The 26,995-nt window shown below is 43.9% G+C and overlaps 1 protein-coding gene across 2 annotated transcripts in view; it reads right to left on the bottom strand.

The window, feature by feature from the left end:
* Window positions 1–880: 880 nt before the first annotated feature.
* The window catches only part of LOC311503144 (NLR family CARD domain-containing protein 3-like), a 51,012-nt gene continuing 24,897 nt past the window's right edge, over window positions 881–26,995 (bottom strand). For both annotated transcript variants that reach the window (XM_084565690.1, XM_084565691.1), the window contains 5 exons: window positions 24,078–24,251; window positions 13,816–13,989; window positions 8,147–8,323; window positions 2,922–3,095; window positions 881–2,466 (listed from right to left, as the gene is read on the bottom strand). In XM_084565690.1, coding sequence (XP_084421816.1) covers window positions 2,454–2,466; window positions 2,922–3,095; window positions 8,147–8,323; window positions 13,816–13,989; window positions 24,078–24,251 — 712 coding nt within the window. In that variant the 3' untranslated portion in view covers window positions 881–2,453. The remainder of the gene's footprint in view (window positions 2,467–2,921; window positions 3,096–8,146; window positions 8,324–13,815; window positions 13,990–24,077; window positions 24,252–26,995) is intronic.

Genomic DNA, 26,995 nt, shown 5'->3' with positions numbered 1-26,995 from the left:
AATGGACAAACAGTATAATTTATTTTATCAACAGTATAATTTATTTTATCAACAGTATAATTTATTTTATCGTCATTACTTTTCATGATGCCAGGTGAGGCACTTTCTCCCCTGACCGCACGTCTGTTGTATTTTTCTGTGGCCCAGAGTCTGCTTCGTCCGAAACAAGCGGTCTTTTTTTATTTGAGTCATCTCTCCATGTTGTCAAGTTGAAACGTCGTCGTCTTCTTTGTGTAACTGTGCTTATCATCTTCTTCGTTTGTTTGTAACATTAGCACAATTTCAAGCGCTAACCTGAACCTTGCAATTGATGAGTTTTACCACATCAGCTTCCTGCAAATATTTCACAATAAAAGCATTATTAAGAAATGAATGGTGTATGCCCACTGAAACACTAGGGGGCTCATAATTTGAAAAGAATGCAGATGGTGTTAAGTTTGTATTAACAGCGTCATGCAGTAACTTTAACAATGCAAGCGGGTGAGGGATCTCATTAAAATACAACGAATAACACTTGTGAAACAGACGGAATTACAGGAAAAAAGCCATGTTACCCACTGTAGTTTAGGTAGATAAAGGTCTCAGTCACATTTGAATAAAATAATACTTTTTGTATAAATGTCATAGGATCTTTTTTAAAAGATATTTTAGTTTCACGGACCCCTTGCAATTACACCACGGACCACTAGGGGTCCACGGACCCCCGGTTGAGAATCACTGACCGAGATAACCAGAGATGGAATGACCACGTGAGACTAAACATGTCCTCATTGGTCAGATTGGTCTAATCTGACCTTAAACTTCACTCTCCCTCCTTCTAAATCAATGAAACTACGTAACGGAGGCAAAACTCTCTTCCTCTCAAAAACCCACAACCATCTGAGGGACTGTCCCCATTTATAATCATTGGGAGTTTAACAATCCCGTGACACGTCACTGATGACGGCCGATACGCGTGTGACGTCATGAAGCTTCATCTGGGGAGTCACGTGATCTTTCAGCTGATGAAGCATCCAAACATCTTGTCGCGATACTTCTGCTTTGAACGCTCGACACTGTTTCCAGCGTCTGCTTCCATCATAACATCTCTACTGTGAACTAAAGGACAGATTTAAAGTTCAACTTTAGTTTCTGTGAGATTGTCAGTGAATGAATGTAATTAGCTAGCGTCTAGCTACAACAATACTCCAACGTTAGCTCTGTGGGAGGAGCTTGATTTACAATAATAAAGAAGTTCAGTGTATAATTCAACATGTCTCAGTAACTGGTGGAGGTGGAGCAGAGCAGCATTAACCAATCAGCAGTGAGTCTAGAGGGAGAGTGGGCGGGGCATCAATAACATGGATCCACTCTCAGACAGAACTGATCTGACTCTGGATCAGAAGTCACCAGATGGCGCCGCATGTAGCCCTGGGACACTAGCATCAGTTTGACCAATGAGAGGAAGTGGAGACGTGTGCTCCATGTTTTCTACAGTCTATGGATTCAAGCCCTAACTGGGACGACTGCCACCGTCATAGTTCAGCCATGAACCGTGCATCAGCTGCAGTACAACGTCATCTTGTTTGGATCTACAGTGAAGCTGCTTCTTCATGCTGGAACTTGTCCTAGTGTTTCACGTCTTGTCCCAACAATCAAACTTCACTTCATCCCAAGCAGCTGGGCGGCGCCACAACATCATTAGAGGAGGATTTGGTTTGAATGGAAGGACGTCAGGAAACATTTAGTTATTTATTCTTTGTTCATTTACAAATCATTTACAGTTTAAAAATAACAAGAGGCAAACATAAGAATATAATGTGCAGAGCAGGAAGAGGCTTAGACCCAAGGGGGGTTACTGGAAGCTTCCAGCTTCATCATCTACGGTGGCCTGGAGGTGCCAACCAACATTACAACATGTCAAACACTTTACAGCTGGAGACACATTTACATTTTAGAAAACATTTCTACATATCATAAAACACAATGACATCACCATAAGACATTCACAAGTCCTGAACCAGATTTACAAGCATCAACCATCAACCAGGAAGAGAATGGACCAACTCTGGGCTTGAACAGGAAGTGATGACGGGAGCAGCCAATAGGAGCTGCTGTTGTCGTTGTCATGTGGTTGTCATGGTGACACTTGTCCACTGCCATCATTGAGTCCATCAGCACCTGGTCTGCTGCAGCCTCTGCTGAGGACAAGAGCAGACTCTCTGCAGAGAAGGTGATTGGCTGCAGTCTGACGTCTCTAGACCAGCTGAACGCTTCCAGGACTCTGAAGCAGCTAAGATTGTGTCTGATCCCTCTCACCCTGGACACAGACTATTTAACAGACGGCTGAGATCCATCCAGTCCAGGACCACTCACATGGTCAACAGTTGTATGAACAAACATACTTGACAATAAAGTCTCTTCTGGTTCAGACACAGCTCATCCTCTCACCTCACACACCGTCCTGTTCACTGTTACCTCCACCCCCTGTAGAGAGGAGGAGAAAGAAGAGAGGAGGTGATGACTCTGCTCATGGTTACTAAATGTAATGCTGGTTCTGTGATGTGCAGGCTTCAGTCAGACTGATCTCAGAGCTGTGATCAGTTGTTGATCAGATCTGATGAATGACCACCACTGTCTCTATACATCTTGGAAGGCTGTCAGCTGGAATCCAGCTTTATTTCCTGGACACATCAACACAACAACAGTCGTCTTCACATCAACTCAAACACATGATCACAACAAGCTTCTGGCTCATCTGATTGGCTGACTGTTGTCTCTCTCTCTGTCTTTCTGTCCAATCCTGAAGCCTGTCTCCATTCTCCTCTCACAGCTTCACTGAGAAGCTGCAGGTTTACAGGAAACACTGGATCTTTGATACTAACTGTGTTTAGGACAATACTGATGAAAGCAGCATGGACTGACTGGAAGCCTCTACTCACCTCAGAGTCTCCAGTTTATAGTCTGGACTCTCCTTAAGATCAAGAAGCTGCTTCACATCTGAATCCTTCAGGTCGTTGTATCTCAGGTCCAGATGTTTCAGATGGGAGGGGTTGGACTTCAGAGCTGGTCCCAGAGAATCACAGCTGATCTCTGACAAACTGCAGTCCCTCAATCTGAATAAAGAATAAAAGATGTAGATTAAATGAAGAATAATTCAATCAGATGTGTTCAGGTTTTAAATGTGCAGCTCAACATTACTGCAGCGTTTCCCAAACTTTTTTGGCTGTGCCCCCCCTTCTATGTCCCAACCAGGTTGACACCCCCCCAATCCCCCACACCTTTAAAAACACAACCATCTTTTTTATAGCCATATTAAAGGCAGCATGTTTAATCTGCTCAAATGACCAGAACACACATAGAACAAAATAATCAGCATCACAACAATGAGCTCTCACATTTGAATTAAAGTCAAACACTAACATTTTCAATAGAATGGAACAAATTTAGCACAAGCTTCCACTTTAAAGAGCAAAGAGGATGATGACAGGCTCAGGATCAGAGGCAGAAAGCAGATCAGTTGGAGGAAATGTTAGAATATTTTCAGACGCCTTCAACTAAAATTGCAGCAACTTTAAATGAGCGTGGAGCTAACACAACCCGTCATCATAGCACAGCGGTTATGGAGATAAAATGACAACGCCAGTCATTTGAATGAAACTGTAATAAAGTTCCACACGAGCCACAACATCAATAACAAAGAGCATAGGCTCAGGAAGAGATAAAACAAGAGGATCCATGTGAGGATGTTAAAGAGCAGAGCAGGTGGCTCAGCTTGGTGTGCACCAGTAACGTACGCTGAGGTTGGTGGCTCAGATTTACTGTAGTGTGACTATCAGGACTAAGTTAGTCACTGAGAGGAGAAAGTGGAGCTCTGTCTGACACGCTGAGTCCAAGGAGGAAACATGAAACCATTACTGCTATTTAAGGGCCTTTATTTTGATCCTTCTGATAACACATACTTCTTGTTATATTATTATGCAGATGGACTTGCAGGACTAAACTATGATGAACAATAGCTTAAGAGGTCAACAGTAAAACCCCTCCCCTACCTCCCCCTCTCTCTGTATCAGACAGAACAGATTGACAGGTAGGTGCAGGTGATATTCATGAGGCAATCATTCAACCCCAGTCACACCCACTGCCCCTGGTGACCAGTGACAAACACATCCCTGCCTCTACATTTACAATCATGAAGCCAGTGAAACAGCTTCAATTCTCCATCAGTTGGCTGCTTTCACACTAACTGGTTACGTTTCATATCTCAATGAGTATCTTTATGTGTGAAGCGTGTAAGGTGCAGCTGGACGACCTTATTAATAGAAGGGATGGTTCAGCCACCAACGCAACAATAACAATATTGGATATTAAAGAGTTATGTGAGATCAGAAACAGAAAGAAGTCTTCTTCTATCGTACTAGGTACGGGCTTGTTGACCACTTTGCTGCAGCTTTGCTCACTAGATCAGATGCACCACACTCTAATATTTCACCTTGTAGAAACCAGTTAGAGCCGGCCTCGGCTACACATGGGAAACTACTGATCCACTAAAGGCGGCGCTCCTCCTATTGTCCTCGGGTGGAGCCCAGATAGAATAAAACTTGTGTGCACACATAGTTGGGGGCTTCTCCTTTTCTACCCATAAGGTGGTGAAGAAGTAAACTTTGAAGGGACATTGGAATTGACACGTCTGGGGCAACTCCAGCCATATGTTGATCTCTCCTGTCTCTGTTCCCCTGACGATCAGAGCCTCCTGATCATACTCCTTTGTCTACCCTCCCCATCTCCTCTCCCCTGCTGATCAGAGCCTTGATCATACTACCTGAGTGTCACTCCTTTGTCCTTTTGTTCTGATCATGTCTGGGAGCCACCCCTGCCCCCTACTGAGTTCACCCTCCTGTGTAAAGTTGCTCTCGACTGACCAATATACATCCACTATACGATCTAATCAGGAACTGTCTGCAACCACACCCGGGGACAGGGTATATCTGTGCTCTGGCCCTGCGTTCAGGGTCAGTCTCTGGTCTCAGATCCACTCTGTGTCGGCAGGCTCACCATGACCTGGAACTCCAATAAACCTCCACCACTGCAGCAAACTTGGAACTAGACTTGGATTGTTTTTTTCTTCAACAGTGGTTAAGCTGAAGTCTCAGCGCTAATTCTGGACCTATTCTCTGCTGTTGATTGGAGAGAAGTTGTCAGGTGGTCCATTCATAGTCAGACTAACCTTCCAATAGGTATAAAGACAACAACAACAGCAGTGCTCAGACTCAAGAGTCTTGCTGGGCAGACTGCAGCTCCTGAGGACACTGGACTGGTGTAGCAGATCACACCAGACAGAGGGCAAGAGGAAGCGGTGTGGGTGGAAGGAGGAGAGGGGCAAACGGGGCGGACTGCTAGCTAGGCTAAAGGCTAACGCTGGAAGACCACCGATCCCGTCCCTGTTCCTGTCCAATGTCCGCTCCCTGGACAACAAGATGGACTTACTTGGACTGAGGCTGGGGGTTTCCTGAGAGATGAGGAACTGTGCAGTGCTTTGTCTGACGGAAACCTGGCTGAACGACAACATGCCGGACCAAGCCTTCCAGATCGACGGCCAGCTTCTCTTCTGTGTTTACCACAACCAGCTGTCAGGGAAAGCCCACAGGGGCAGATTATGCTTCTATGTGAATAAAGGTTGGTGCATGAACTGTACTGTGGTAAACAACCACTGCTCTGAGGCCATAGAGCATATGACTGTGACATGGCAGCCACACTATCTGCCTCCTGAGTTTACAGCAGTGTTTATTATGGCTGTTTACATCCACCGGGTGCTAATGCTAACGATGCGCTAAAGGAGCTCCACAACAACATAACTCGCTCCAGAACAAGCACCCGGAGGCTTTTTACGTGATTGTGGGGGATTTCAACCACGTGAACCTGACAGACACACTGCCTAAGTTCCATCAGCATGTCACCATAGCGACACGGGGAAATAACACGCTGGACCGTGTTCACACCAACAAAACAGACGCATACAGAGCCGTCCCCCACCTCCACCTCAGCTTCTCCACCACATCTCCATCATGCTGGTCCCAGCCTACCGTCCCCTGCTCAGACGCCACACACCAACACAGAGGACCATCACCGTGTGGCCCAGTGATGCTGTCCCTGTGCTGCAGGACTGTTTCCAGACTGGCAGATGTTCAGAGAGGCAGCTGTCTGTGAGGGAGAGCTGGATCTAGAGGACACACATCTGCTGTCCTCAGCTACATCAACAAGTGTACAGAGGATGTCACCACCACCTGGACAGTAACATGCTACCTGAACCAGAAACCCTGGCTGAATGCAGAGGTCCACTCTCTGCTGAAAACCAGGGATGCTGCGTTCAGGTCTGGTGACAGTCTGACACTCAGGGCGGCTAGAAGACAGCTGACTGCAGGAGTGAAGAGGGCTAAGGCTGCATACGCCCAGAGGGTCCAGGGACACTTCACGTCCAGCGATCCACGGAGTATGTGGAGGGGCATAAAGTGCATCACAGACTATAACACCAGAGATGTACAATGCCCCAGGGACCCCTCTCTACCCGACGCTCTCAACAGATTCTACGGCCGCTTTGAGGACCTAGACCAGACTCACCCCCCCACCAGGAGAAGAGCCCCTCAGTGTGACCCCAGCAGAAGTGAGGAGGACCCTCCAGAGGATTAATCCACACAAAGCTGCTGGTCCAGATAACATCTCTGGGTGGGTGCTGAGGGGCTGCACACACCAGCTCACCGAGGTGCTGACAGACATCTTCAACACCTCCCTCCAACAGGCGGTGGCCCCCACCTGCCTGAAGACCACCACCATCATCCCCATTCCTTAAACGTCTACAGTGACAAGCCTGAATGACTATGGACCAGTAGCCCTCACCCTGATAGTCATGAAGTGCTTCCAGAGACTGGTCATGGCCCACATCAAGGACTGCATCGACGTCACTGTGGACCTGCACCAGTACGCATACAGGAAGAACCGATCCTCAGAGGACGCCATATCTACTGTGGTCCACACAGCCCTCACCCACTTAGAGAACAAGGACTCTGATGTTCACATGCTCTTTGTGGATTTCACATCAGCCTTCAACACCATCAGACCACAGACCCTGGTACATAAACTGACAACACTCAGACTGAGCTCCACACTCTGCAACTGATTCCAGGACTTCTTAACAGACAGGCCACAGTCTGTGAGGATCCACGATGTCTCCTCCTCCTCCATCACCCTCAGAGAGACTCCACCCACCCTGTCCCTCTCCCCTCAGGCAGGAGGCTGAGGAGCATCAAGAGCAGGACCACCAGACTGAGGAGCAGCTTCTTCCTGGAGGCTGTGAGACTGTTGAACACTGGAGGACCCCTGTAGCCCCTGACCCCCAACAACCAACCACAGATACATTCTGCACTGAATGCAGTCGTTTTGCACAGACTCCAGTAGAGCACTGTCACTTTAATTCTTCTTCCATGAGGCAGAAGTACTGGCTGCCTCATGGATCATACATGAAATACATTAACTAGACTATGGAAGATTAGGACACATGATAAAAATGGACACAACCAATATATTGATGGCATACACACAGTTAGCCACAGGCAGATTGCGCAATCCGAGGCTCTGCTTCCTGCTGCCTCAACTGGTGTCTCTCCCTATATGACCATATATGGTCGCTCCCTGTATTCACATTAGAAATACTGAAATCCAGAGATTCTGACAATAAAAATGACTGAAATGACTGGAATCATACAGAAAATGTATTTATATCACAGACCAATGGATAAATAGTAGAAGTTATTTTATCAATAGTATAATTTATTTTATTGTCATTACTTTTCATGATGCTAGGTGAGGCTCTACCTCACATGACTCCCCTGACCACACGTCCCTGGTGCTCACATCTTCTCCACCATTACATGTTTCATCTGGTGCCCCCCCTAGAGGCAGCTCCCCTGCATTACTGTGTCCTAACAGCCTTTAAGCTTCATTGACTTTAACAACTAACAGTGGACATTTTCTACAGTTTCTGATACAAACACTCGTCTTGAACTAAAGGACATTTACAGATTTATGGAGGAAAGTTCTGGATGAACATGAATTAGATTCAGTTGGTGATTAAACATATCAGATCTACAACAGTAACAGACAGTGAACTTACTCTAGTTTCTCCAGTCTACAGTCTGGACTCTCCAGAAAACCACACAGCTGCTTCACTCCTGAATCCTTCAGGTTGTAGTTGTAACTCAGGTCCAGATGTTTCAGATGGGAGGGGTTGGACTTCAGAGCTGGTCCCAGAGAATCACAGCTGATCTCTGACAAACTGCAGCTCTTCAATCTGAATAAAGAATAAAAGATGTAGATTAAATGATGAATAATTCAATCAGATGTGTTCAGGTTTTAAATGTGCAGCTCAACATTACTGCAGCGTTTCCCAAACTTTTTTGGCTGTGCCCCCCCTTCTATGTCCCAACCAGGTTGACACCCCCCCAATCCCACACACCTTTAAAAACACAACCATCTTTTTTATAGCCATATTAAAGGCAGCATGTTTAATCTGCTCAAATGACCAGAACACACATAGAACAAAATAATCAGCATCACAACAATGAGCTCTCACATTTGAATTAAAGTCAAACACTAACATTTTCAATAGAATGGAACAAATTTAGCACAAGCTTCCACTTTAAAGAGCAAAGAGGATGATGACAGGCTCAGGATCAGAGGCAGAAAGCAGATCAGTTGGAGGAAATGTTAGAAGATTTTCAGACGCCTTCAACTAAAATTGCAGCAACTTTAAATGAGCGTGGAGCTAACACAACCCGTCATCATAGCACAGCGCTTATGGAGATAAAATGACAACGCCAGTCATTTGAATGAAACTGTAATAAAGTTCCACACGAGCCACAACATCAATAACAAAGAGCATAGGCTCAGGAAGAGATAAAACAAGAGGATCCATGTGAGGATGTTAAAGAGCAGAGCAGGTGGCTCAGCTTGGTGTGCACCAGTAACGTACGCTGAGGTTGGTGGCTCAGATTTACTGTAGTGTGACTATCAGGACTAAGTTAGTCACTGAGAGGAGAAAGTGGAGCTCTGTCTGACACGCTGAGTCCAAGGAGGAAACATGAAACCATTACTGCTATTTAAGGGCCTTTATTTTGATCCTTCTGATAACACATACTTCTTGTTATATTATTATGCAGATGGACTTGCAGGATTAAACTATGATGAACAATAGCTTAAGAGGTCAACAGTAAAACCCCTCCCCTACCTCCCCCTCTCTCTGTATCAGACAGAACAGATTGACAGGTAGGTGCAGGTGATATTCATGAGCCAATCATTCAACCCCAGTCACACCCACTGCCCCTGGTGACCAGCAGGGCTTGAGCTTAGCATTGTCCCAAGTAGCACGTGTTCTCCTAAGCTGAAAAATCTAGTAGCACACAAATCATTTTAGGGGCACGATGAAAAGTTACCAAATAATGTGTATTTCTTTAATAAAGTGATATGAGGTCAACGAGGAGGCATTTATAAGCAAAACAATTCAATTCATATCTTTTTAAGTTTTACAAGTACTGCACAGACTGAAGCTTATCTGGCCTGTGTTATAACATAGAACATTCATACAACAGGCAGGTTCATAATGTGATTTACTGTGTTTCACTAAATTATCTCGTCTGAAGTTCACGTTGCCTGTGACATAAACAGACTTTCCAGCTGCTTCTGAGCTTTGCAGTACTTACATTTATTGGTTTTGGTAAAGGAGCCACGGGAATGTTTTCTGCCAGTCAGCATTAAACCTGTACTTTCACATTAACTGTCATATTAATTGTTGCTACAGTGTTAAAAGCTCTATCCATCTTTGCTTTTATTTTTATAAGAACAATTGGTGCACTGCACCTTTAGAACAACAGCGCTGTCTCTTTCAGAAAGACGGTAGTCTTGATTGTTGATTGTTGTTGAAGTTGTGCGTGGCTGTGGATTTATGCCGCTGAACTGAGGGTATGTTGTAAATATAAAGTAAAATAAATAAAGATGAACGTTTGTCTTGCTGTTTGTTTTGGAGTTGCAACGGATGAATGTTTTAGACTAAAAATTTAATTTTTCTGGTGATGCCTGGTGTATAATCAGTCAACAATGAGTTAGAGTATTATTATCTAAATTGTCTTTTTGTTATTGTCAGCCATTATGGTTTATTTTATTTTATATCGCTGTGAAAACAACAACAAATCTTGTTGGAACATTTAACTTCTTTGTATTTTCAAATGTCCCACCAATAGCGAACACATTTTAACAAGACCACACTTGAACACATCATGATAACGTTATTGACCTTCGCCTAATGCTCATAATTACCGAGTAGAACTTGAATGCGTCATAATACAGTTCAGTGTAGCCTGGTAAGTGAGCGGGTGCTTGGTGCTGACTGGAGCACTGTCCGACAGTAATATGTGTGAAACACACAGTCCGCTGTAGATAGCCTCCACATTAGTAACGTTCAGTTATCTACACTAGGAATCGCTGCTCTACAATGAACTGCGTTTACATGATCTTTAGTATCCTGGTTTTGAGCATATTCGGGATATGTTGTTTACATGGAACACAGAGAAACCCGGTTATTCATATCCCTGTATACATGATAAATAACAGTATCCCGTTTTCCGACCACTGCATCCTATCTGCGCATGCGTGTTTTACGTCTTTGTCAACGTTTTCCAACGCGACCTAACTTGTTCAACGGAGCGAGATGGAAAACCAGCGTCACGTAGCTTTTCCGCAACAGATTTGAATACATCAGCATGTCTGTGTTTTCGTTATGTTTAGTTATTTCATTAATTTAAGGCAAAATTCTGTCTCTTCGTCGCTCCAAAAGTGAGAAGTTCTCGTTGCCGCCATGTTGTTTGTATATCTAGTGCGTCACTCGCGCCTGCGCAGACAGTGGGCAGCCGTCAGAGACCAGGATAAGGTGTATACATGCTCCAGTATCCCGGCTTCTATCGGAGTAGGTAGCAAAGCCGGGTTTCTTGAAATCGGGAAATGGGCATATCCCGATTTCTGAATTCGGGATATGGTGTTTACATGGACAAACACAAAAACGGGATACTATCTAAATACTACACTATCTAAATATAGTATCTAAAATACTAAAATAGTATCCCGATTTGGATCGGGTTACTAAAGACCATGTAAACATGGTCAATGAACTGGCCACTTCCCGCCTCTCACCCGATGATTGACAGCTAACGTAAGCTACAGCCCCGCCCCGTCAGCTACGCGTTACAGACAATGAATGAATGAATGAATGAACAAGAGGCGCCCTCGGTAGTTTTACTCTCACCATTCTTATAAAATGTTGATGTCCTGGGCCCCTGCTCTGTTGCTCCTAGCCCTGGCCTCCCTCTCTAGTCTTTTCTAGTCTCCAGATCTGTGTTTTTTGTTCCATCATCTTCATCATCTTCGCTGCTGGAGTTCGCTCGCGCTCAATTCGAACCTGCGGTGTGGACCAAACCATTTTTTAAGAAGGGGCCAAGAGGGTTATTGAAATTATTAAAATTAAAATATGTCGTGACTTTGTGGCTTTATTTTAGTTGGGATTCATTACTATGAATATAATGTAGTCGTAGAGGCTACTGGGGGCTGTGTGTGGCCCTGATGGGCTGTGGGCCCTTAGAACTGTCATCACCTTTCCCCCCTAAACGACGGCGCTGACCCTGCCATAGATTCTCCCTCTGCCTTTAACCGCCTTCCGCAGCACGTCACCAACCACGATCACTACGTGTAAATCACCTATTATTATTATTTTCAGCTGAGGCTGCATTCAAGAGCACAACCGGCCTCAACCTCCAAACGTCAGCAACACATCATAAAACATTTATTGAACGGTAAACTTCGGTAGTCGCACACGTGCTACTAATTGCATTTCACAATTCGCACTGAACTATTTTTTACTAGCATTTGCGACGAGGTGCTCGCACTGTGGAGCCCTGCCCCAGGGACAAATGAAGTTTTCTGAATCTGAATAAAAATAAATAAATAGTAAGCTACACTTTAAAAATGATCTTATAAAATGTGTGATTAAACTCAGGCCCACTACCACAGTGTTCACATGCTGATAGTTCTATTTATCTGCTTCATTCATTTACCTGCTGGTCATCAAAAAAATAAAAGTGTTTAAGACGTAGATTTGGCTCCAAGTCATCACTGCTGCATTGTTGCATGTTTTCATTTTTCCTGTTGCTAAATACCTCAGTGTTGTGATGACTTTCATTTCTGGTGATATTGCGATTGTAACCAGCTTGATTGTCATTCAGTGTTTGGAGAATATCTCTCCTGTCTCTTCTCTCAGACATTTTCTCCTCCTCTTCAGAAACTCCTAAACCTCTAAAAGTCCTCCTCCCTGCTCTGAACAGATCTCACCTTAGGAGCTCTCTGAAGAGCTGAGATTCTTTAGGAATACCTTTTATCTTCACCAGGATCTACTCTGAGGAAACATCATGATTCTAGGAATGTTCTTAGAGTTTGGCCACTAGGAGAAACTCTTTGAGATAAGAACCTTTAGGAATACCGGCCCAGTCTGTTAGCATACATGCCAGCAATACAGACACACTGAAAGTGACCGTTAGCTAAATAACAGCAGCATGTTTAACACGGTATTAGCATTAGCATGCTAACTTTGGGCACCACGCAAAAAAGTTCTGGGATGATCTGTTGAGAACAAATGAGAACAAACACGCTTTACGTGGGATGGTCAGAGTCAGACAAAGGGCCGTATACGGCCCGCGGGTCGTGTCATGCCCTGGGGCCTCATGTACGAAGGGTGCACAAAAATGTTCCGTACGTACTCGCTCACGAAAAATTCAGATGTATCAATAGTGAAATGTCGTGAACTTGTCCGTTCCTTCACCAACGTCATGTCTGGCTACGCTGGCTTCTACAGCTGTTGATCCTCTGGAGACACTGAGAGGTGATGCTGGGAAACTGTCATCAGTGTGAAAACTATTAGACCGACCGGTCGACCCTGAGCAGAGCCATGCCAGCCGTGTGGGGCGGAGTTATCCTCATGTCAGCCAGGTATATCAAATACCCACAATGCATCTGAACAGGTCAACATTAAAGAGACGGTTCTCTGAATGTAATCAGAGCTATGGACTGGACACACACTGATATAAAAGAACCATCACATGAATTTGTAAATGTCAACAGGAAACATGTTCATTCATCAATGTACAGATCATACGTGATGCGCAAATGCAAGTAAACATTGTGGCAGCATGTCAAAGAGGACATGTTTGCGCATCTCCAGTGAGTAGCGTCTCCAGTTCTCTTTCTGTGAAGTTCTTCTTCCCGTCTTACTCATTCTTATGTTTTCGTTTTCTGATCACACAGAGAGGGGAATCTCAGGTGGAGGGTCAATTTAAAATATAATTTGCATATTTAAAAGGGGCGTGGACAGGGAGGGGTCAGGTACGCTCGATTGGGATGTACAAAGGAAAAATGCTTCTAAATCTGAGCGTGCTCCACGTTTTAGAAGGAAATCTACGCAACTCTTCGTACATGAGGCCCCAGGTCTGTTCTACACCATTACATGTTTCATCTGGTGCCCCCCCTAGAGGCAGCTCCCCTGCATTACTGTGTCCTAACAGCCTTTAAGCTTCATTGACTTTAACAACTAACAGTGGACATTTTCTACAGTTTCTGATACAAACACTCGTCTTGAACTAAAGGACATTTACAGATTTATGGAGGAAAGTTCTGGATGAACATGAATTAGATTCAGTTGCTGATTAAACATATCAGATCTACAACAGTAAAAGACAGTGAACTTACTCTAGTTTCTCCAGTCTACAGTCTGGACTCTCCAGAAAACCACACAGCTGCTTCACTCCTGAATCCTTCAGACTGTTGTTACTCAGGTTCAGATGTTTCAGATGGGAGGGGTTGGACTTCAGAGCTGGTCCCAGAGAATCACAGCTGATCTTTGACAAACTGCAGCTCTTCAATCTGAATAAAGAATAAAAGATGTGAGTTTAGAAAGTTCAGAGCTGAAGAAGGTTCAGAATGAACAAGTTTAAAGTTCACATGTTGAAGATGTTTTGTTCTTTTGTAAATATTTCTTCGAAACTTTTTCTTCTTTAGAACACAAATATACTCAGGCATGCAAACTGGTCAGGGGTCAAAAAGGTGAGAAGAGTGCGCGAAGAGGGAAATGGCCACGAACCCCCCCCCCCCCCCCCCCCCCCCATATTTCACTGTCTGAATGGAGTTGAATGTGCCAATTTTCATGTTTCCACTTCTTCCGTCAATAATCTCATTCATGAGACTGAACGAGGATTCAACTCTGGGGCCGTGAAAAACAGAGAGATTTCCGGCGTGTGAACGTCTTCTTTTGCTTCTCCCTTGTCGAAGACTGAATTAATGAATTGCTGTAACGTACTGCGGTATTGATCGGTGACGTGCATAGCGCTTGCAAGTGGCGGGTAAAGTCTGTGCATGTTTAATAAACACATAGGGGCTACGCATGGGGCTCTGACAACACATTTCAATATGTGTTTGCGTCTGTAAATAAAGTCAGCGGTTATATATACCGTATTTCCTCTAATACAGGCCCGGGCCTTTATTTTACTCAAGCGCATAGCGGTCCAGGCCTTTATTGGAAGGAGGCCAGAATTAGAGGCAGGCCTTAATTTCTATTTGAGCAAAACGAACTACGAGTAGAATGAATAAAAACAAGATTTTGTGTCTATTTGAACCTATAAAATACTAGGTTCATTTATTGAAAACGTACAGTTACCATAACATGGTATGCTTACAGAACATTAACAACAAATGAGCGGCGCGACGCGGTCGGAGCGCACTGAGGACAGTGAGTCCGCTGCAGGTCGGCAGTCGCGCCGGGAGCGAGTGGGCCCCGTCCCTCCCCGCAGGGAGAGAGGGCGCAGTGAGCACTGATTCCACGACCCCAGGGAAGCGGTGAGGTGAGATGCGGGGGGTCGCTGTAAAGCTCGCGGCCGGAGCCGACGAGCCACCTTCGCCCCGAGCACTTACAGGCCGCGCACCGCCACGGAGGAAATGCGCCCGGCAGGGGCCGGCCGACGCTGGGGAGAGGTCCCGCTGAGGGGATCCTCCCACACCGTGCCGCCGAAACCCTGACCCGCCGAGATGGTTCTAATAATAGCCCCGGCCGCTATTAGAGACCGGCCTTTATTTACCTCCGCTGACAGCGAGACCGGCCAATGTTGGAGACCCGGCCGCTAATGGAATACAGGCCAATATTAGAGGATTTACGGTATATAGAACATTATATTATTATATTATTAAAATATATTAAAATAAAAGTCAACGAGTAGGCTAGCCCCCCCCCCCCCCAAAATATTTTCTCCTCGGATTTGCACGAATCACATAAGTCACCCAATTTGGATTGAAAACGGCGAATTTCGCCGAAAGGTGAGGAGTTTGCATGCCTGTATACTGTATATTTGTTAGTTTCTTTGTTTTATAAAGATGCTTCTCAGAGGACTTTTATTCACTTTCCTGATCACAACCGGACTATTGTTTGGAGAGCATTCTGCGTTCGGGCAACAACGGGACGCAGCCATTGTTTACAGTCGGGATCAGCTGTTTGACCTGAGACACGCCGGCACAGACCATGGCTACATCACAGACCTCATCCCCGAGGAGATAAAGAGAAAGCGACGGGGGAGAAGAGGTAAGGGATGGAGGACGAGGCAGAAGAAGGCAGCGGCGAGGAGGGAGCGAAAGAGATTTAAGCCGTGTCTTCCCTCCGTCATCATGGGAAATGTCCGGTCGCTGGCTAACAAAGTGGATGAGCTGGAAGCGTTAGTCAAGACCCAGCGGGAGTTTCGTGAGTGCAGCATCATGCACATAGCAGAGACATGTGGGTCAGATCTGGCTTGAAGCCGGCACAGGTGGCGTTCACTCGGCACTGGCATACGGCATGTGAGCCGGACATGGCCCAGATGCGGCAAAGGCGGCACTGTCTTGACTCCGGCAGACAGATGTGGGCCACTTGTGGAGTGCCGAATTCGGCCCACATATCAGCTTAGACCTCTGGGCCACATATGTGAGGCCGGACTCATGCCACCCTTAAAGTTATTTTTCGATATTTTTGAGTGAGTTGTTGTTTAACATCACAGGTTTAATAAATATAAATAAGTAAATTAAATATTATTATGATATATTGTCGATGTCAATCAATGTCAACTATCACAATATCGTTCTTGTAGAAACAGGACAGATGTCTCAGTTGATCTGAAAATTTAAAGTTAAACCTTGCCACAGCGGCCTTTCAACGGTCAGCCAGCTATCCACTTTTTAAATTCATCAGCCAATCAACGGAAGTAACGGAAGTGACGTAACCGTCCAGGTGACTGACGCGACCGACGTCACTGTGACCGGAGCTGATGGCTGCTCGTGCACTCCGGTGAGACGGACATCAAAGACGTGGTGAGTGAAATGCATCAGTTTTATGTTTACGATAACATTTGTTTTTGAGACAATGCGCTAGCCGTTGGTATACTGTCTAGAGCAGTGGTTCTCAACCTTTTTTCAGTGATGTACCCCCTGTGAAATATTTTTTCAGCCAAGTACCCTCTAACCAGCACAAAGCATTTTTAGTGTCAAAAAGTCAGGTGGCTTACCGACGTGACATCCATGTTTTGTATTAAGATGACGCTGCAGATGTGCTGGCTTCATGCAACTGTTAGCTAATTTCTCCCCACAGAAAAAACACATTGCACTGGGTGGGTTGCAACTTGTGGACGTAAATCCAAATAAAACATACTCTTCAAGATACAGCCGGAATTTTGCCGGCTGTGGTTTGGCCTTCTTTGCCACTTGTCCCTCCGTGTTTTCAAAAGAATTGCCGCTACGCTTCAACCACGACTCCATCGTTTGAGTTTTAATGAGTTTTAACAGTGATTGACAGGTGATGGCAGGTACGTGACAGGTTGGGTTGGTATGGGGGGGACTCTGGGTTTTTAGGATAATGAAATTGAATAGCCTACTGAAATATAAAATTCATTTTATGAACTTATATTTTCCTGAAATATTTATTAAATAATTATTTTTAAAGGATTTTTGCATGGATGCTACTTTTTAAATATATGTATATTTTAAAATCTCAAGTACCCCCTGGAGTGCCTTCACGTACCCCCAGGGGTACGCGTACCCCCATTTGAGAACCACTGGTCTAGAGAGTCTAGCCTGAATGTTAACAAGGGGCGCTAACGTTTAGCTATGTGGCTAACGGTTAGCTATGTGGCTAACGGTTAGCTATGTGGCTAACGGTTAGCTATGTGGCTAACGCGTGGTTAGCGTTAGCTAACGATTACCGTTAGCCTAAAATGCGGCTCAGGAAAGGATGGACTGCACTGTTTTGCTGTTAAACTATCATATTAGTTTTGAATAAATTATATAGACGAACTTAACACAGCAGATGTTTTGCCGAAGGGGTCGTTTTCTTTTTTTTTTTCACGTTTTTTCCGGCTAGTTAAACATTAGTGCTACTACCATAGCTTCTGCTAGCTGACCGTTAGCGTGTTTTTCCGCTGGCAATTACAGATGTATCGTGCTTCAATCCAAAAATAGCGTTTAAAAAGTCAACTGTGGACTTGTAGAGTTTTATTTATGTATGTGTTATGTGTTTTTATTTTATTTTTTTGAGAAGACGTTTCACAACTCATCCGAGTAGCTTCTTCAGTTCGAGGGGACTGGTGGGAAGTCTGAGGTTTAGGAACTTGTACTGAAACTATTGTTTGTAAACAACCATAAAACGGGTCAGTTTGAATGTTGTTTACAAACCTACAGACTCTATTTTCAAGAATCTTAGAGTTATTTTAATTGATCACATACTGATACTGACTACTCACAGTTTGTGTAACACTAAGTCCTTGTTTTGTACATAAATTAAACCAAGTAGATGTAGGGAGAACATTTATCTGACACCTGAATATTGTCATCACTATCAGTTTTAATATAATTACTGTAGCCATATTATCTAATGATACATAAATGTTAATTTCCAATCATTTGTGCTTTGTGTGTATGTTTCAGCTGCTGTTGGCGTAACTGACTAACATCTGGGGCCACAGACCAGGAAATAGACTGGACCATCAAAAGATGTTTACATCTCTCTCCAGGTAGAGATGGTGGCAGACTGAAGAGGATGAAGAGAAAGCAGGGAATGGACAGCACCATATCTAAAACTCGTGCTGAGAGTGGGGAGAATCCAGTTTTCTCTCTACTTCCATCAGGTCGGTGTTTCCGATGCCTGAGGACAAAGACTGAAAGGCTGAAGAACAGTTTCTATCCAAATGCCATCCGCCTGCTCAGCTCTGAACTGTAACCACTTATACCACTGCACTTTACTCACATAGCTGCTCAATACCGTAAATGTGTGTATATATACAAACTACCCCCCCTCTAAGTTTACACTTGAGTTTTACCATCTTTATTTTATTCTGTATTACCATCTATATTTTATTCTATTTTTATCGGTATACATTTACACTTATATTGTTTACCTTGTGTGTTAAGGAATTTACAATTACTACTGTTTTACTGTAGTACTCTTTTTTTTTTTACTACTGGCTGCAGGTACAAGAATACATTTCACTGTGCATTGTAGGGGTGGGAAAAAAAATCGATTCTCCGATTTATTTCGATTCTATCCTGAACAATTCTGTCTCGATTCAAATAAGTTCATAATCGGAATTTTAAAATCAAAATTTTTAATTAGTTCGCCCGCTGCAATATTCTGTGCGCCTGCTGCGGAGCTCAACAGAAAACTCTCCTCTCTGGCCTGCTGATTCTCTGCTATACGCGCATGCACACACACGTGCGAGTTGTTTACATGCGGCGATAAAATGGCTGCACTACCTAATTTGAGTACGTGAGGGCGTTCACACTGAAAATTCCAACGAGACGAAGTGCACTGCAAGTACCCGGATGGTGTACTCATAACGGTCAAAAAGCTGAGTGTGGAACGCTGCACACTTTCCACCCTAAACGGTAGCCATCTTGACTACGAAGCGGCAGGGGAGGGACTATCAACCCAATTCAAACTTGCGATAGTGGCGGCTGATATCGGCGGCAGTGATTTGGAAGCGGTGGTGGAGCAGTTTTACAGGTCCATACAGATGTAAGTTACAATATGACATTTAATGAAAATGATCTATATTGCTGTTTTACACGTAGTACTATTAAATTGCTGCTCGATATACGCTCGCGGTCAAAATCAAAATACGGCGTTAGTCATTCGTCATTTCCGGTAAGTATAGGCGTAGCACCCGATTTGAGACGATACTACCTTTTTGAAAATTACGCTCTACGGACGTAAGTGCATAGTGCTCATAGTGCATGATATCGAAGTGTACTGACGAAAGTACGCCATTTGAGACACAGTCATAAGACTTGCACCGGCTTCTTTAAAAGCTGACGTATGGCAGCATTTTGGATTTTTTGAGGATGGAGGAAAGATCGACAAGACTTTCACTGTTTGTAAGGTAAATTCTAAAAAAAATTAGAGAAGGTAATTCATCTATTTTTCTTTCTCTAATGATCAACACAATAGTAGGAAATGATTTGCAAATTCTGAGTAGCAAACTCATATTTAAGAATCTGACCAAACTAAAATATGTGTGTGTGTGTGTGTGTGTATATATATATATATCACAAAATTTAAAGTCACACATGGAAATGTACATAAAAAAAAATAATAAAAAAAAATCGATTAATCGATAATCGTTTTAGAATCGAATCGTTGACCTCTGAATCGGAATCGAATCGAATCGTGAGGTGCCAAGAGATTCCCACCCCTAGTGCATTGTACTATATATAACTGTGTATGTGACAAATACAATCTTAAACCTTTATGGACATGTCTAGAATCATAAATGTACAGTTTTTAAATTTGTTAAATGTTTGTTAAATGTACTGTGTTGACATGACTAAAAAAATAATAATAAATAATAATACTGTACTTGTTTTTATATATATATATATGAATAAATATGGCACATAAATATAGTGGCTGAGTTAAGGCTGACATCAGGAACCACTTCTGAAAATGGTTTGGCCCACCTTAGGGCCACATCAGGGCCAGCTCTGGTTGAAGTGTGGGCCTTATCTGGCACACATGTTGGATGCCGGATGTGGCCCACGTAAGGGCCGGAATTCTTTCAGGCATGTGGGCCGAGTGCAAGTGGGAGGTGTGGCCCAGAGGTGGGCCACACCAGTTTTGCTATGTGGGATGTTTTTTACGGAGACATGGTTGCACCGTGACATCCCTGACTAGAACGCTACCATCAACGGCTTCCAGACTGTCCGGGCAGATCGGGACATCACCGCAAGTGGTAAGCGGAAAAGAGGGGGGCTTTCCATCTTTGTCAACAACAGGTGGTGTAACCCAAACCACATCACCATCAAGGAACAAGTCTGCTGCCCGGATATCGAACTGCTGGCTGTGGGGCTCAGGCCGTATTTCCCGCCGAGGGAAATTCCCCATGTTATCGCCGTCACTGTTTACATCCCACCATCAGCGAACCCGACGGTAGCATGTGACATCACTCACGGCGTCACTGCAAAACTGCAGACCAAACATCCGAATGCCCTGATAGTAGTCTCTGGTGATTTCAGTCATGTCCCAATGATAAATACACTGACTAATTTTACACAGTATGTTGACTGCCCGACCAGAGAGGAGAGGACACTGGATTTGCTGTATGCTAATGTGAGGAATGCATACAGATCTACCTCCCTTCCCCCCTGGGCAGGTCAGACCATAACCTGGTTCACCTCAAATCCTGCTATGTGCCCCTGGTTAGGACACAACCAGTCACCACCAAAACAGTGAAAAGGTGGTCTGAGGAGGCCTACCACTCACTGCAGGACCGTTGAACTAACGGACTGGAATGCACTCAGTGAGCCACATGGAGAGGACATCGACGGACTTATGGAGTGTATAACTTTTTACATAAACTTCTGTGTGGATGTGTGAGCTGCCCATCATCATCATCAACACCAACGATGGCATCATCATACCCTCCCCCACCTCACAGCTCTCCTGCTCCTGTAGGGCCCGATAAAATCCGTTTTATTTTTTTCCCAAATTCTGTTTTGTTTTTTCCCAAATTCCATTTTTTCCATTTTAATTTTTGGTAGTTCTGTTTTTTCCAGTATAGTTTTTGCGAATCCCATTTTTTTTTTACCTTTTACTCTTATTTTACTATCAAAAACAGTGTGTTTTTAATGTAAATGACTAAAATGCACACAAATTAAATAGAAATTAACTTTATTGAGGTGACAGACAACACGTTTCCTCAATATGGCAAAATTAAAGTGCATCAAAACCAACCAAAAAATCTGAATTCACACTCCTGACCACTTGGTGGCGAGTGAGCATATTGATTGGCTCTTGGTTAAGCAGGGATCCACGAGCAGCAGTTATGAGTCGGTTAAGTTTCGTTTCTCTGCGTCTTGTGCGTAAGTGAGCGCCTTAGTTTGCTAATAGACGTCTAGATTCACAAATCTTGAGTCGTCTTTGATGGCCGGTTATATAAGCCAGATCCAAATCTTTTTTTCCACCGCTATATTAATTAAAAATGAATGAAAATGAAATTCTATTGAATATGTCATTATTATCATTTAAAAAAATTAAAGTGACGGGTAAAAATAGATTATGACGGGATTTTTATGACCCTGTCAGTCAAAATGACAGACAACGAAAAAGTCTAGCGCAACTTCTGCCTGACACATAGAAGTCGTTCGGGAACTGCTCGGCTCTGTACTGGGGGGTTAGCGTCGAGTTTCGCAGTTTTTTCGCCAAAGAAGACGGAGCCATAGGCAGCCGATTCGCCATGCTTACAATGTTTTGAAGGGGGAGGGGCTCAGTCTTTGGAAGGGGCTTGTTGTGCCACCCAGATTTGCTTCCCTCCGTGCAGTTTTCCCCAGACATACGTTCCTCTTCCACATGCAAACAGCACTGCAGTCAAATTATGTCAAATTACGCGATATTCCGCATTAAAAAATAGATTCCGTTTTTATCGGCCAATTCCGCGATTCCATCTGCGATTCCGTGATCGCGGAAATCATAGGACCCTACTCCTGCTCTTATTGATGGCCCTGCTCCCCCTTCACTACCTCCTCCATCAGCCCTCTCCAGAGGCGTGGCAGCAACCCCCCACCAAGAACAATAACAATGACCTGCAGCTGACCAGGTGAGGAGACGGCTGAGGACAATCCACGCAGGAAAGGCTGCAGGCCCGGATGGCGTCTGTCCCAGGGTGCTTAGGACCTGCGCCACCCAGCTGTGTGGAGTCTTTCAACTGGTTTTCAACATGGGCCTGAGCCTACAGAGGGTACCTGTGCTGTGGAAGACACCATGCCTCGTCCCAGTGCCAAAAACACCATGCCCCTGCAGCCCCAGCGACTACAGACCGGTGGCCCAGACCTCCCACATAATGAAGACCTTCGAGCGACTGGTTCTGGAACAGCTACAAGACATGGTCGACACTCAACTGGACCCTCTCTAGTTCACCTACCAGCCACGACTTGGAGTAGAGGATGCCATCATCTTCCTCCTCAACCGTGCATATGCTCACCTGGATAAACCGGCAAGCTCTGTGAGGGTCATATTCTTTGACTTTTCCAGTGCTTTTAACACCATCAGGCCGACTCTTCTGGATGAGAAGCTCAAAGCTATGCAGGTTGATGCCTCCCTGGTGTCCTGGATTGTTGACTACCTCACTGGAAGACCACAGTATGTGCGGCTGCAACACGGTGTGTCTGACAGGGTGATCAGCAGCACTGGGGCTCCACAAGGGACAGTCCTCTCCCCCTTCCTCTTCACCGTCTACACCATGGACTTCAACTACCAGAGGAGGATGCTGGCAAGAGTGGAGCCATCCTGGACAACACATCTCACCCACTCCACAACACACTGACCAGTCTAAGGAGAACCTTCAGTAACAGACTCATTCTACCCAAATGTACCACAGAACGCTACAGGAGCTCATTCCTGCCTGTGGCCATCAACCTTTATAACTCCTCCCGCTGAGTGTTGGTCACTCTTAACACCTTTAACACTTCAGATGCCGTTAACTTATTTGCAGCCTCTTACCTCTGTATATTGTGAATATGTGTGCAATATTGTTCTTTTACTTTAAAATTCAATTCAATTCAATTCAATTTTATTTATATAGCGTCAATAACAATACAAATCGTCTCAAGACGCTTTACAAAAACCCGGCCTGAAACCCCCAGAGCAGCCTGAAGGCAACGGTGGCAGGAAAAACTCCCTTTTAACAGGAAGAAACCTTGAGCAGAACCCAGCTCATATGGAGGGACCCATCTGCCTAAGGCCAGCCGGGTACAGACAGAAGAAAGAGAGAAGAGAACAGCAAGATAAACATACATCTGTCATAGATACACATATCTGACTAAAGCGTACATGTGGAATCTTATGATACAAACTGAAAATGCATCTTACTTTATTTTTATATATTTTTGTATTGCTTTTATTCTATTGTAATTGCTCTGTTAACTAGCAACTGTCACTTTATGAGAGCAACAGCAACAAAACAATTTCCTTTAAGGATTACGTAATAAAGTATTCTGATTCAGATTCCTTCACAGTGAACTCTTTTAGATTCTTGTTCAGACAAACAATGACATTTGAATACATCACCTTGAACGTGGTATCAAGATGTTTTAACATTTCATAAAATAATTTAATAACTGATAGATTCAGCTATAATATAAAATAATTGTTAGTTGCTAGCCTGCTTTTAATTTGAAAAACTATAAGGTGGAAATAAAGAGTGTCAGAGTTTCAGAAGCAATCATCCTGTGGAGGATTTTTCTTCTTCTATGAAGGTTTGAAACCTGGAGCTCAACATGGCTCTGCTACAGTCAATGGACTAAACCACAGAAGAAGAAAACAGACTTCATGAAGATCCTCAGTGTGGGGTTAGGGTTATCAGTAGAATATCTGCCTGATGTCTGCAGTTTAGAGTCACCACAACTTTACCATCACATTCATCTCAGCACACAAAGAAAACATGGAGTCTGACCTGAGAGTCTCAAGTCTACAGTCTGGATTCTCCAGAAGATAACAAAGCTGCTTCACTCCTGAATCCTTCAGGTTCTTGTTCATCAGCTCCAGATGTTTCAGTTGGGAGGGGTTGGACTTCAGAGCTGATTCTAGAGAATCACAGCTGATCTCTGACATGCTGGAGTCGTCCAGTCTGAATAAAGAATAAAAGATGTGAGTTCACAAAGTTCCTGCTTGAAGAGAAAAACAACACAGAGTGATACAAAACAAATATTTATTTCAACTGTACACTTGATATAAAATGAAGAAATGTCTGTAATATCATAAAATAATATTTCTGTAAACTTCCAGAAAACCAAACTGCAGTCAAACTAAACTAAACCTCTACAGTCTGATATAAAAGAACATTTGTCATAGTGCTGAATAATTAATGATCTTCTTCAGTCGGGTGGATCAAGTTATTTTCAGAAATAATCAATAATAAATAAAAAGCTAATAAAGTAATGACTTTAGATGGTGGTGATTTCACAGTGTTGTCCAGCTACTTTGAGATCTGACTGCTGCTGTTGACGCTGCGTCTTTCAAACCTAATAAATAGACGGAGGAAAGTTCTGCATGGAAACGTCATCAGAGTGAAACAAAGGAACATCACAGCTGTGTGTCTAAAACAGCTATTAACACACTCAGTAACTATTAGTACATGTGTAAATAATAAGATGAATTAATGTACATTTAAAGAGTTTATTCATCATTTACTGACACTTTCTAAATGTTCTTATGAACCACTGATAACTCCTAAATAAATACTGTAAACACTTTAATATTTAATTTATAAATGATAAACTGATCATTAGTAAAGTATGAAAATATAATTATTAAACAGTTTATAGAGGACTTCTGGTGACACCATGTTGGAGGCAGCAGCTTAAAACTGAGCTCTGTTGGTTCAACTGTTCATTTCCAAACAAAACTACTTTAAAAATCTAAAAAACTTGCACAAACTCGGCATGGCAACTTCTTTGAGAGGCAAAGGCTGAAAACAGGAACACACGAGGAGAAAAACAAAAATGTGAAGCAGCTAACTTTAATGCAGACTCGAGTGGTGCAGCAGATGCTAGCACATGTGACCCTGGGTCCAAAATTTTACCTGAACTGGAGAAGTTAAGGAAATAAAATCTAGACGGACACACGCAGACCACACTGTCGCTGACAATAACTGAATCTTCCATGCAAGAACTGAAAGACGAAATGACTAAACTTGAAAAAGGAACCACGGAGGCAGAAGGACGTATTAGCGCTGTGGAAGATATCGGGATGAGACACCAGAGACCAACACAGTACCTGTTATATAGAGAGATGGACCTGACGGCCAGGTGTGAAGACCTGCAGAACAGGTCAAGATGGAACAACTTGAGAATCTACCGGGTGCCTGAAGGGAGTGAAGGAAAGGATGCGAAGGCTTTTGTGAAGGAGCCAATTCAATCAGTCCTTCAACCGATGCCTGAAGTGAATCTACAAATAGAGAGAGCCCACCGATCCCTAACAGCCAAGCCAAAGAACCCCACTGCCACTCTGAGATCACTGATTGTCAAGTTTCTGGATTACTCTGTGAAGGATGCTATTCTAAGACAAGCCTGGAGCCAAAGACAGATCCTCTACAAAGCAGAGCTGATATTCTTTGACCATGATTATTCCCCAGAGTTACAAGAGAGCACAGGTGTGAGATGCAATCAAACAGTTAAAGCAGAAAAACATCAGCGCCTAATGCATCTACCCAGCACAGCTGAGGATCTTCACTGGTGATGGTGAAGACCTACTCGATGCTAACACATGCTCTCCTGGCGCTACAGGGGCTCAGGATACAGGCATGGGTGGATGAGAGGGAGCAGATGGAGAGCGATCTGTCCCGCTACAGGTGGAGCACCGTGGGAGGGAGATGAGGGAAAGACCCAGCGGTGCTACCAGCTATGGATGTCAAGGCTCTCCTCAGTGGAGATGAAGGATGCAGAGTGAGGAGAGAATGGGTGGATCAGATATATAGCTCCTCTTTCAAAAACAGGAGGAAAAATAAATCAGTTTATTTTAGCCACGAAAAAACAACTGAGGATAAAGAGGGTAGGTATGTGATGGTGATTATTGGACGTACTACAATAACAATGGTGGACCTATATGTCCCGAACGAAGATTGTCCACTTTTTTAAGATGATAGCATCTCTATTAGCAGTAGGGCTGCAACAACGAATCGATAAAATCGATAAAGTTCGATTATTAAAAGAGTTGGCAACGAATTTCATTATCGATTCGTTGTGTCGCACGATTATTATGCCACGGAGATGTTTGAGTATTAAAAAAAAGTTGAGTTGAGCGCGGAGCGGACGTAGAGGAAAGACCATCGGAGAGACTGTTGTTTTGAAACATGGCGGAGGCGGAGAAATCAGTACAACTGTGTCTCAAATCGCGTACTTCTGCACTTACAATACCTAATTTGAGTACGTGAGTGCGTTCACACTGAAAATTCCAACGAGACGAAGTGCACTGCAAGTACCCGGATGGTGTACTCATAACGGTCAAAAAGCTGAGTGTGGAACGCTGCACACTTTCCACCCTAAACGGTAGCCATCTTGGCTACGTAGCGGAAGGGGAGGGACTATCAACCCAATTCAAACTTGCGATAGTGGCGGCTGATATCGGCGGCAGTGATTTGGAAGCGGTGGTGGAGCAGTTTTACAGGTCCATACAGATGTAAGTTACAATATGACATTTAATGAAAATGATCTATATTGCTGTTTTACACGTAATACTATTAAATTGCTGCTCGATATACGCTCGCGGTCAAAATCAAAATACGGCGTTAGTCATTCGTCATTTCCGGTAAGTATAGGCGTAGTACCCGATTTGAGACGATACTACCTTTTTGAAAAGTACGCCATTTGAGAC

Source organism: Chelon labrosus (genome assembly GCF_963514085.1).
Source record: "Chelon labrosus genome assembly, chromosome: 18".
Lineage (NCBI taxonomy): Eukaryota > Metazoa > Chordata > Actinopteri > Mugiliformes > Mugilidae > Chelon > Chelon labrosus.
Note: the sequence above shows the minus strand (reverse complement) of the source record. Positions and strands in the feature narration are given on the sequence as shown.